The 13,130-nt window shown below is 36.2% G+C and overlaps 1 protein-coding gene across 5 annotated transcripts in view; it reads right to left on the reverse strand.

The window, feature by feature from the left end:
• The window catches only part of PPFIA2 (PTPRF interacting protein alpha 2), a 478,405-nt gene that overhangs the window by 65,124 nt on the left and 400,151 nt on the right, over window positions 1-13,130 (reverse strand). For all 5 annotated transcript variants that reach the window (XM_032594017.1, XM_032594014.1, XM_030323311.1 and 2 more), the window contains 3 exons: window positions 11,489-11,518; window positions 7,505-7,635; window positions 4,141-4,295 (listed from right to left, as the gene is read on the reverse strand). In XM_032594017.1, coding sequence (XP_032449908.1) covers window positions 4,141-4,295; window positions 7,505-7,635; window positions 11,489-11,518 — 316 coding nt within the window. The remainder of the gene's footprint in view (window positions 1-4,140; window positions 4,296-7,504; window positions 7,636-11,488; window positions 11,519-13,130) is intronic.

Below are 13,130 nucleotides of genomic sequence, written 5' to 3' on the forward strand. Positions count from 1 at the left end.
CATTATGAAGTTATTTTCTTTATTATGGTGATTATTGTCAAGGAGTTCAGGCAACTATAATACAATCTGTCAGATGACCATAAAGGAAACAGAATTACAATGTAGTAGGCAAAAAAAAATCTCTTGGAGATGTATAGCCTCTCATATTCATTTAAAGGAAATTCACAAGAGTACCTTTTATTTATTTATGTATTTAATTATGTATTTGTGTATTTTTACTTAGTGATACATGTATTTTATACAGCAATAACTGGGTACATTGCCTGTTCAAATTTAATCTATTTTTACTGTTTTGTTTTTCATAGATTTGTCTCATTTGGTTCTATTGGATCAAGTCTCCATTCTTGAAAATCTCTTTGTCTTTGATTTGTGTTGCCCTCTCTTACAATGCCTGTCAATGGCTTCTTTCCCTAAATTTTTTTAATGTTTATTTTATTTTTGAGAGGGAGGGACAGGCAGAGAGTGACGGAGTGACGGAGTGACGCAGTGACGGAGACACAGATTCCGAAGCAGTCTCCAGGCTCTGAGCACAGAGCCTGACGTGGGGCTTGAACTAACAAACTGTGAGATCATGACCAGAGCCGAAGTCAGACACTTAACCGACTGAGCCACCCAGGCACCCCAGTGGCCTCTTTTCTTTATATTTAACATTAATTGTTAACATCAGCTAGGATGGTCATGTGCATTCTGTTCTTTTTTTCTTTATAGTCATTATAATTGGAGTTCTCTGATGACCTAGGAAAGCTGGTGCTTACCACCAAAGAATGTGGTAAGATCACAGAGAGAGAGATTTTGGACCCTCCATAACTCAGTTTTTGAGACAGTCTTTAGAAATAACACCTTTTTTTTTTCCATTTGTGTTTCCTATCCATATCAATAATCCAAAAATCAGATACCTGTGCTATTGAAATATTCACATACAGTGACTAGGGATGTATTTACCAAGGACAGAGTGAGTCCTAATTAGGCCATTAGAAACCCTTGATCCAAGGTGTCATCATTCTACTTATTAGCACCGTAACAGGAGGACTATTCAACCAGTTACAAACCTCACTGCATTTTTCCATCACCTAGGCCTCATTCTGACATCTTGTCCACAGGGATGCCATGAGTCACAGCTCACCCACTGCCCTTCCTATTCTCTTCCAGAGTAACTTTGTCAAAGAAAAAAAAAATGAGTGTCATCTGATATAGTTATTTTTAACACAGTTTAATTTGTTTTGCTTCAAAATAGGTTAATGCCTTCAGATAAAATTAAAAGGCAAGCCCGTCAGGATTCCAATAACTGATGTATAATCATAGATTGTGGGGTTCAAACCCCTTTCCCTAGCTATGCTGGTAGGATAGACAATGTAGCAGGTAAACTTTTTCAGGGTCAGAAATACGTTGAAGTTTTGTTTTGTTTTAAATAAAAGGTTGTATATGCTTATGTACTCTCCTACTAATTTGAAAGCTCCTTGATGCCAACAGTTATGCTGTAGCCATTTTACTAAGGCTCATGGTTGGTACTCTAAACTTAAAAGTGTTTCAATATATGCTTATTCACTCAAAGTAAGAAGACATAAATGATTTTGGATTATCTGTGTGTTCTTTTTCTTCCCTCAAATTCCCAAGTCTGTTGGGTTTCTCCAGGAGCTTTGATTCACCTTCAATATAGCTTCTACATAGCTCCAGAGGAGTAGATATTTGTAACTGTCTTCCTCATCAGTATTGCAGTCCTTAGCGTGATTTCGACTCTGGTTTTGTTTATGTGGTAACTTTTTTGTTCTTCAGGGTAAAACAAAATCGCTCAGAGCTCAGAAATCTTCCCAGGGTGATGGTATGATCATGAATAACTATTGCTAGTTTCTGATTTGGATGGAGTTGATCACTGATTCACTTTATAACTGGTATGACATAGAGACACAAAGTTACTAAAAATGGGTAAGAAAGGCTAGGTTTCAAGAAGAATGTATATTTTTCTAGACTTTAAATTATATTTTGGATACCTTGATTTTGACAGAATATTGTTGGCAAAATTTCTAATGATTTAGTAACTCTTCATCAAAATTAAATTTAAAATAAAATAGAAAAAATCCAAAAGAGAAAGGCAATGGAATATATTTTAAAAGGGAAAAGTAAATTATAGATCCCAAAATGAATATATATGTTTAAATAGGAGTAAATAAAATGATTACTATGTTAGCAAAATAGTTTAAAATAACTACCTACATTATTGTTAATTACACTGTAATATATTGGAAATGACAAATAATTTGGTAAGAATATAAATAGTTATCAAACAAGAAATTAAAACAATGCCTTGACAGGCACATTTTATATCCAAAAAATAATCATCTTCTATATTCTTTCCTTATGCAATAATTTTTTTATAGCCTTAGGAGTTCCTTTCCTGAGAAACAGAAGTCCAAAGAGGATTTAATTCATCTGTTGAGTAACATTTAATCACACAGCTGTCTGGACATTACTTTTTCATGGCTTCTGATACTTTGTGTGGATTTTACAAAGGCACTTTTGAATATACTTCATTTGTACCTCTGCAAACATAAATATTGCTCTCAGAAATTCTTTCGGTGCCAGGACAGGAAAGTTAGCCAGGAAGTTGGAGCATTACTTGTAAGTAATCATTCCTTTATTTGGGAAACTAAAGAAAGTGCTAAGAGATTTGTATCATTCTGTTCAGCATTCACCATTGGAGGAAGGAGCTAAATATTTTTTTCAACAGATTAACTACATTTCTACGTTAAATAAGAAAAGATAGAAAAAAGAAGATGCAATCACAATAACCAATGTGATGAAAAGAGATTTCAGAAGAAAAAATATAGGAAGACACACACACACACACACACACACACACACAAGCCAAGTGTATATTTACCTAGGGTCATTTCAAATGTACTGATGTATGTATGTATGTATGTATGTATCTATCTCTTTTAAAGTTTATTTATTTATTTTGATAGAGAGAGAGAGAGAGAGAGCACACAAGTAGGGGAAGGGCCAAGAGAGGAAAAGAGAGAGAATCTGAAACAGGCTCTGCACTGTTAGTGCAGCCCCTGATGTGGGTCTCGAACCTATGAACCATGAGATCATGAATTGAGCCAAAATCAAGAGTTGGACACTTAATGAATTGAGCTACCCAGGTTCATATACATATATATGTATATACACACACACACACACACACATATACACACGTATGTATACACATGTGTGTATACATATATACATATGTGTGTATATACACATATATATAAAGTTTACTTATGTATTTTATATATAAAGTTTATTTATGTATTTTGAGAGAGAGAGAAAGCGTGAGCTATGGAGGGTCAGAGAGAGACAGGGAGAGAGAGAATCCCAAGCGCTGAGAGCACAGAGCCAGACACGGCCTCACTCTCACAAATCAAACTGTGAGATTCTGACCTGAGCAGAAATCAAGAGTCGGATGCTTAACCGACTGAGCCACCCAGGCGCCCCTGTACTGATCTATATTTTTATTCCATTAGTGTCCAACAATAACTAACACAATCCCTACTGCCCTATTCCTTCCTCTGTCCTCCCACTTACATACTGTAGAGTTTATTCTGTGCAAAGCTGTGATAGCTTTAAATAAAGAAACCTGTACTTTTTTGGCCTGAATATCACAATTCTTTATTTTGGTTAAAAAGTTATTATGGATTTTTTGTAGGCATCCCAATTTTTTCAACAGAAAAGCATTTATATACATCTGTGTTTTAAGTGGCAGTATACTCAGTGGTTTTAAACATTGACACTAAGATGAATATTTCAGTTCTGTAAATTACTAAGACATTGTTTACTCATCGATAAATAAGAACAACAGTAATAACACTTGTCTCGTAGGGATCTTGTGTCTATCAGAGTCAGTCCTAAATAATGTCTAGCTATTGTTATTCACAGAGGAATCAAAAGGATTGGATGTTTTATAATATTCTTCCCTTGTAAGTTTTGTCAAACATTATTCAGCTAAATTGAATTTACAGAGCTGACTGAAAAAGGAAGTGTGTCAGGTAGGCAAAAGAAAAATGCAGAGACGAGAAATGAAATGAAAACTAGACAGACCCTCACAAGTGACCAAAATGAGTCGCAGTGGAAGTTGTCAAATTCATGCACACTTACGGAGCTGCCCGAGTCGGGCTTTTTCCTTTTTACCAAACAGACGTCCTATTGAAGACTTGATTCCTTTCTTCTTGGGGGCTTTGTGAAGAGAGTCTTGGCTGCTATTGGAACTGCCAAGCCCAAGGCTTTCTGGCTCAAGGGAGGCAGATAAACTACTGCAAAACACAAAAGAGGGCAAACTGCTCATCCACAAGGTACACAGACTTGTTCCTTCATAAAGGGACAAACGAAAGAACACTTACTCTCTTCCTTTCCTCCCACATTTGCTCTTAAGCATATTGAAATTTGTTGTTGTTGTTTTTTTTCCTCAGCCTTAGGGCTCTGAGCCTCCAAATTTTGTCTAAGGAAAATGATTTTTGTTCTAAATGATTTTCCCCCTTATTTTAATACAACCAATGAACATAGGCCGGCTTATTAATTGCATGTTAAATGACCTTCCATTATTTAGCAAGTGACCCTTTACCTATTTCCACCTCAGAGTATGATTTTTTTAGTCTTAAACATAATGACCTATGATAAGACATTTACATTTAACTAACAGTGAAGTTTAAGTTGCTATTCCAGGTCACAGCTTTACCTGATTTTCTTCTAGCCATCTTTCTCTCTCTCAGTTTTGGAACGTAATTCATTTATTTTTTTTAATTTAAAAATGTTTATTTATTTAATTTATTTTTTTAAAAGCTTACTTATTTTGGGAGAGTGAGAGAGAGAGAAAACGTGAGCAGGGGAGGGGCAGGAGAGAGGGAGAGAGAGAATCCCAAGAGGGCTCCACACTCAGCTTGGAGCCTGACAGCAGGGCCCAATCCCAGGAGATCACAGCCTGAGCCAGTATCAAGAGTCAAATGCTTAACCACCTGAGCCACCCAGGCACTCAGTAGCTAACTATAGATGCACAGATTAACAAACAGGGCACTGGCAAATGAAGTAACTTGATCTCTTCCTTTAAGAGAGATTGGTGAACAGTCAGGAAACCAGAAAAGAGGCATTTTTAATGATTAAATTAGTTTGAGAAAGAAGAAAAATCTTAACCAGAAATAACTTCTAGTTGGTATTAGCAGATCATCACTGTTTTTATGAGATGACTATTTCTCTTGTGGATATTAAGTCTTCAATTTTAATTCTAACATAGTTAACATGCAGTGTTATATTAGTTTCAGGTGTACAATACAGTGATTCAACAACTCTATGCATTACTCAGTGCACCCTAAGTGTATTCTTCAATCCTTATCACCTATTTCACCCATCCTCCTACCCCTCCCCTCTGGTAACCATCAGTTTGTTCTCTACAATTAAGAGTCTGTTTCTTGATTTGTGTCTCTTTTTTTCCTTTGGTCATTTCAATGTGTGTGTGTGTGTGTACCACTTGTTCTTTTTTTAAAATTAAAAAAAAAACTTTTAAAATATTTATCTATTTTGAGAGAGAGAGGGAGAGAGTGAGTAGGGGAGGGGCAGAGAGAGAAGGAGAGAGAGAATCTTAAGAAGGCTCTACACTCACTGCAGAGCCCAATGGGGGCTTGATCCCACAACCCTGAGATCATGACCTGAGCCAAAATCAAGAGCCAATTTGACTCTGACTGAGCCCAAGGTGCCCAACTGGGCAATTTGACTCTGACTGAGCCCAAGGTGCCCAACTGACTGAGCGACCCAGGTGCCCGTTATTTATTTTAGAAAGAGAGAGAGAGAGAGAGAGAGAGAGAGAGAGAGAGAGAGAGTGAACGCTCGCATGCAAGTGGGTCAGGGCAGAGAGAGAGGGGGACCAAGTATCCTAAGTGGGATATGCACTGACAGCAGAGAGCCCAATTCAGGGCTCATACTCATGAACCCTGAGATCATGACCTGAGCTGAAGTCAGACTCTTAACTGACTGAACCACCCAGGCACCTCTGGTGCCTCATTCATTTAATTTTAAATCATCTAGGTGGGATTTAAAAGCAAATACTCATATGCTCTAGTGATCATTTTGTTTTTTCTTACAGTTCTCAGGTATTCTTTCAGGTACATGATAAACTGAAATGATTTCCAAGAAGTTGCTCTAGACTCCATTCCTGGTCAATGTAACTGACATAGTATTAATAGGAGAGGTACAACAGATACATTGCTATCTATTCTACAGCTGTCCATTTGACAACGCCATGATGAATTACTTAACTTTACTATTCATCCTCTTTAATGAGTTGACATTCTCTAAACTCCAAACCAATAGCTTTTCACATGTTAAAACAGGGGTGATTCTTTTCTTGGAGGATGAAAGCAGATAGTTTGAAGCTGGAGTAACTGGGGTTTTATACTCACGTTAGAAATTAAACATAAACAAAACAGAAAGGAGCAAATGTCTGCCAGCACAGAACCTCTGTTTTAAAGCATATTTGTTGTAAAACTCATACTATTTAGAAGATAAATTCTTACTTAAAGTGTTAATACTAAGCCATTATGCACAGCCATATCAATGATGTGTCTTGAGATGCTGCAATTGATAAGACTGTAAAAGCATATATATTTAAGATGTGAATTGCATGCTTAGATTTGTTTATGCTACTTATTATAGCGATGTGCTTACAATTTTGTAGGCAGATGGAAAGCACCACGGGATGAGTTGCTACAACAAATAGGGTATTTCCCCTTACCTCTTCTTTTAACATTTTGGCAGATATGCTTTTTCCCCCTCTAAGAACTTTCTGCTTATTAGCTGTTACAGCTGTCAGCACCAGACCCTGGGGGGTAGTATACATACCTGTTTGCTAAAAATAAATGAACTGCAATTATGGACTTTTCAGAACTTAATTACTTTTTAAAAAATATTTTACTTATTGGTGGGGGTGGGGGGGAGGAGCAGAGAGAAAGGGAGAGAGAGAATCCCAAGCAGGCTCCATGCTCAGTGCCGAGCCCTGTCTCACCACCGTGAGATCATGACCTGAGCTGAAATCAAGAGTCAGATGCTCAACCAACTGAACACCCAGACATCCCCAGACCTTACTTTTACACCTAAGCCTAAGCCAAATTTATAGTTTTGTCCTAGAGTCTGTTAAGTTTTTTGCTATTCTTCCTAGTGAGTCTTTCCATTAGCCTGACTTCATTTTACTACTAAATATCCACTAAAAATAGAAGAGATAATCTCATCAATATTGGCTAGTAATAAGACCACAAATACATAGTTAATTTTAAAACTAAAAATTTGATCTCAGAATGCATTTTTTTTTTCACAAGAGGAGAGGGGAGAGGGAGGAGGGCAATACTCTAATGGAGAGTTATAGCTCAAACCAAATTTCTCATATAAATTTTTAAGCAGTCTATTTGACAGCACTTAAAGAAAGAATATTTTCAGAAGGAGAGCATGCAAACCGTGAAGTGAGCTGAGACAATCATACCTTCGGGCATCATTGTGGTAGGAGGAGGGAAGGGTGTGAGTCATCCTGATGGCTCTAGGGGTAGGGGGAGGAGAAGTTTCACATTTTATAGTTGCTTTATCCTCCCGACCATCTTCTTCCACCACTGCAATCTAGAAATGAAAACAATTCATTCAGATGAATTCTTTCTAGATTTCAAATGAAATTGACAGAAATGGAGAGTCATTAGCAAAACTATTTGAGTAATTCTAATACAAACACAAAACAAAAAACTTGGGGCATATAGGTCTTAGACATATAAATTCTTATTACTGAAGCATGTGAGTTTAATAACTGTTTTAAAAGTGAAGGTATTCCAGTTTAATATATAACCTGGACACATTTCATAAAAAAACATTATTTAAGAGTGAATAAGCACCATAGATCAATATCCAGGAACTATGAAAAAGCTATCACGGACTCCGTTTCAACATATCAGAATGTAAAGGCTTACAAAAAAGTTACTGGGTACATATTTGAGTTAATTCATTAAGAAGGTATGCATAGTCAGGTTATCATAACATGGAAATCTTTTAAGTAGGAGATTTTTTTAATATTTATTTTTGAGACACAGAGCACAAGTGGGAGAGGGGCAGAGAGAGAAGGAGACACAAAATCCAAAGCACACCCCAGGCTCTGAGCTGTCAGCACAGAGCCCGACATGAGGATCAAACTCATAAAGCATGAGATCATGACCTGAGCCAAAGTTGGATGCTTAGCCGACTGACCACCCAGGCCCCCTTTAAATAGGAGATTTTTGAAATGAGAAGAGAAGATGGCAAAACTACAACTTTATCAGATAAAGTGTATTATTAACGCAGGCAAATGAAATGTGGTCCAGATGTTTAAAAAATGAGTTGTAGCTTATTAGAAAAAAATTCTTTTTAAAGTAAAGATTATAAAAGGTAAGAACATAATTCTTGCAAACAGTTTCATTTCACTATCTCCCATGGGAACACAGACAAAGGCATACAGAAACCAGAAGATGGATGGAAGGGCTTTCCTTAAAGAATTTAGTTCAGGAGCACCTGAGTGGCTGAAGCATCCAACTTCGGCTCAGTCAATTGGTTAAGCATCCGACTTCAGCTCAGCTCATTATCTCCTGGTTTGTGAGTTTGAGCCCCATGTTGGGCTCTAAGCTGAGAGCTCAGAGCCTGAAGCCTGCTTCAGATTGTGTCCCCTTCTGTCTCTGCCCCCCACCCCCACCCCTCGTACTCTGCCTCTCTCTCTCTCTCTCTCTCTCTCTCTCAGAAAAAAATAAACATTGAGAAAAAGAAAGAATTTAGTTCAGAGTCCAGAACAATTCAAGATACCATAAATTTTGTCAGAGATAGACATATAAAACCGCATTACAGTAAAGATATTCAATGGTAAAGTTGACTGTGAAGAGATATTTTTTACAACAATCTTGCATTTCTTTTCATGGCATCATTGTGCATTAAAATACCTATACATAGAAAGATTGTGGAAAGCATAGCTAATAGATATGGCTCTGGAAGTTCTAATGACAAAGAGCAATATGGCTATAGCAAAAAATTTAAAGCTGTGTTCTCATCTTATGTCTACATAATGTCTTGCTTTGTTTCTATGTTAGGCTATTATGCATAAGTGTGTTTCTATATGATACATGATAAAGACTTCATGCATTGAAGAAACTGAATGAAGTTGTTTGTCTGGGCTCTTGTCATCCAAGCCTTGATTCCTTTTAACGATTTAAGTAGGCATCTATATAGGATTTCCTCTCTCCATTTCAACTAGCAAAGGGCCACCAGAAGAATCTTTTTCAAGAACTACTGCCAGCATGATGCTAATCCTACAGAAAACTCTTTCTAAACTCACATCTCATCTAAATTCATAAAGTGTGTTTCTAAACTCTTCCTGATATGTATTTATGTCTTCACAGTTCCATGATCTAGCCATAATTGTTTTCTGTGATTATTTCTGCCAAGCCTGACCTTTCTGCTTCCATTACTTTTTTTTCCTGAAACACCTCCTAAAATGCCTTCCTCTTTCTATTCTGCCAGTCAAACTATGCAAACTTTCCAAATATCAGCTCTTAAAAACATCATAGACACTCTTCCTCTGAATAATGCTTAGAGTTAACACTATATAAATAAAATAGAGGAGAAAGGATTTGGAATCAGAGATGGATTTGAATTCTGGTTTCTCTTATTTGTTGAATGACATATGCTCATTATTTACCTGCTCTAAGATTCAATTTCCTCATCAATAAAATGGAAACTAATAATACTTACCTTAATGTGTTCGTTTCAAGGGTAAATGGAATCACACTTGTAACTCCTTAACCTGATAAACAACAATTTTTAGTTTGTGGCCTTCTTTCCATGACCTACTTTTCTTATCAACTATTTCTTCATCCTATGAATTCCCTGAGCCTGCATTTCTGTATGGAACCTTCCTTGGTGACTTTTTTTCTTATATCCAGTAAACTTCTTTTATATCCATCATCTACTCAGATATCTTTCTATATTCCCAGTATAATTCTTTTCAGTGGCAGAGAAAGTCAAAGACAAACAATAAGAACATTATGATGGTAAATCTGATAGTTGAGAACCAAGTGTTAGTATCAAGGAGAAGATGCTATAGGAAGATAGATGATAACTCCGGAAAAGGAATTCCATCAATCTATGCCACACAAGTTAATATAGATTCCCTTAATTTAAAAAAGAAACAAAGAAAAAAATACTTTTATAGTTTTAGAAGTGGGCATAATCTGACTACCACATCTTTTTTGTTTTTAAGTTTATTCATTTTTGAGAGGGAGAGACAGAGCATGAACAGGGGAGGGGCAGAGAGAGAGAGGAGACACAGAATCCTAAGCAGGCTCCAGGCTCTGAGCTGTCAGCACAGAGCCTGATGTGGGGCTCAAACTCATAGACAGCGAGATCATGACCTGAGTGGAAGTTGGACGCTTAACCAACTGAGCCACCCAGGTGCCCCCTACCACATCTTGATGATGCTGAAAAATAGATTTACGCTCTGGAGAGTAGGTTCAACCTTTGAAATCTTTCCCATCTGATATCCCATGAGTCTGAATTCTGCTGCTATCAATTATCTAAGAAGATGTCATTTTGTGAATCAGGACTGGAGTCAATTTTGTTTCTCATTTCCAATATGTATTCTATTGATGTCACATTAAACAAGAAAGGAGCAGATTAATTATATTTTTGTAATTTCTATATTCTTGATGCTCTGGCGTCTGGCACCATGCTGACCCAGGACAGAATGCGCCTCTCAGGACTAGCTAATTCCTAGAGATTGCAAACTACTTCCCTGGAGTATGACTTCCATATGTACATCAATCTATCTAGACCAGTATCCCAAATCATATTCTTGATCTGGCTCTTGTAATACTCCAGGAGGCAATATTCCTCTGCCTTAATCATGCCAGGCCAGGAATCAGACAACTAGAGATAGCCCCTATACCCAGGGCCCACAGAAATGATTAAAACAGGCCAATCTTAAGCCTGCTCACCCTGCCTCGCCTTTCCAACAGAAACTACAATAAAACTCCTACCCATCCTTTCTCCTAGTTCTTTTTGCCTCATGACCTACTCAGGTGCTTTTGCCTTCGCAAAGGGAAGGGTGAGTAACAAGGTATCTTTTCATTGGCAGTAGTCTCCTGATCTGTTGGTCTCACATCCATGAATAATAGTAAAACTACATTTAAAAGTAAGCAGCATTCTTCTAGCATTGACAATAAATAATCTAATTCTAGGATATGTAGGCCTCATAATCTAATCATTACTCTAGAAAGCATAAACAATTTTATTTTGAGGCATTTGCTCTTATAATCATATTTAAACAATTTGATAATGCTTAAATACTTTTAATATTTCTGTTTATGTTAATAAAATGCTTCAAATAAAGGGAACGCAATTTTAAAACTTTCACAGAAAAAAAACAATATTCAACTAGTAATCACACAAAAGATATTTACGTTACCTTTCTCCGATGTTTCCTTAGATCACTTGGCTGTGATTGGCAGTAATAAAAGCAACATAAAACAGAACTAATTAATGAGTATCATTTGACCATGTTACAAGTTTTAATAGAATTCTATAACTTGTCTTGTTTTTTCATTCCATGGTTTTCGAAATAAATGTCTTTACCCATTATAAGAGGACTCCTCCTGAAAGTGACTTCAGAGAGGGAACTTCTTAGATGGAATGGTGGGGTGGCGGGGGGACAGGTCTACATGATGGGGTCAAGCATACATGCATGGGATCTGAGACATGGAACCCTAGGGAATATGAAGCACATGTAGTGAGCTAGTGAGAAATAAATATGGAACTTATCTTCTCCCCAAAATATAAATGGGAATGAAAGAGATTATCCATAAACAAAGATCCAATGCACATGTATGAGTTTGTAAGCATTCCCTCTTGCCTTATCTATGCAGAGCCTTGGTCCACCCTTGGACAGGCATACTGCTCCTGAGCTATCTCAAACTTCCTGGCTTCCTAACTAGTCTCCCATTCCCAAATGCTAAGAGCTCTGGCCTCAATAAAATATGTTTTTAGGGCTACTGTTTTCTTGTCAACGTTACAATGTTACAATATTATAGAATTTTTTAAAAAAATTAATTATGATTTAAGATAAATCTTGCTCACTTAATATCTTTGTTAATTTTTCTTATGTAAGTAAAACAATTTTATTCCATTATAGTTATATTTACATTTATATATTTTTGTTCCTGGAAAATGGGTTGATTTACTCCACACAATATTCTTACTAAATATTGGCAGGATGTTCCTTATGCTTATGGATTTGTGGTGAGGTAAAAGTAAATAAAAGTACATTTTATGATCAGGAAAAATAACAATCTTTGTAAAACATATACACACATACAGTACAAATGAAAACAATGTCTTTTCAATCTCTGCTTTTCTGTCTCCCAAATTTTTCATTTTCCTCTGAATATTCAAACATGGATTATATTCCCCCAAATTATGCCCTCACTCATATTTTCTACAGGTAAAAGAAAATCTACCTGCCTTTCACTATAACAGTGATGAATTTAATGACGAAGTTTTATTAGGTGATAAAGACTCCCTGAATTTCATTTATTGTTTTTCTTAATCAGATATGGGACATTTTAAGTACTTTTTTAACTCCAAGAAATGCTTTAAATATTTTTTAAGTACTGTAATTATAGTATAATAATGTTCATTTACTATTGATTTATTTATGACTAACTGCTAAAGAAAATGCATGAAAGCAGTGGCATGTTTTTCATACATATATATAAATCATGTCTAAATGATTATAAATATGTTATTTTGCTATTATAAAAATATTAACACTATCAAGGATTAGGATACTAATGTTTAAGAACATACTTAAAAAGCTAAATATATGTAGCAAATATAAACAGAAACTAAGCCAAAGATAGTATCGTGTCTAGTTAATAAAGTCAAATTGATGGTTCCTAGATTTCTAAAATCACCACATCATAATGTAGCTCAGTATATTGGGTTATTATATCTTAGTACATTGACTAAAAAGTTTGTGCTGTGTCTAGGTGGGGTCAGTTCTGATTACCCTCCTTTGTTCTGAACAGGCATTGTCTATGATGTCTATTTTA

Source organism: Lynx canadensis, chromosome B4 (assembly GCF_007474595.2).
Source record: "Lynx canadensis isolate LIC74 chromosome B4, mLynCan4.pri.v2, whole genome shotgun sequence".
In the NCBI taxonomy this organism is placed as follows: domain Eukaryota; kingdom Metazoa; phylum Chordata; class Mammalia; order Carnivora; family Felidae; genus Lynx; species Lynx canadensis.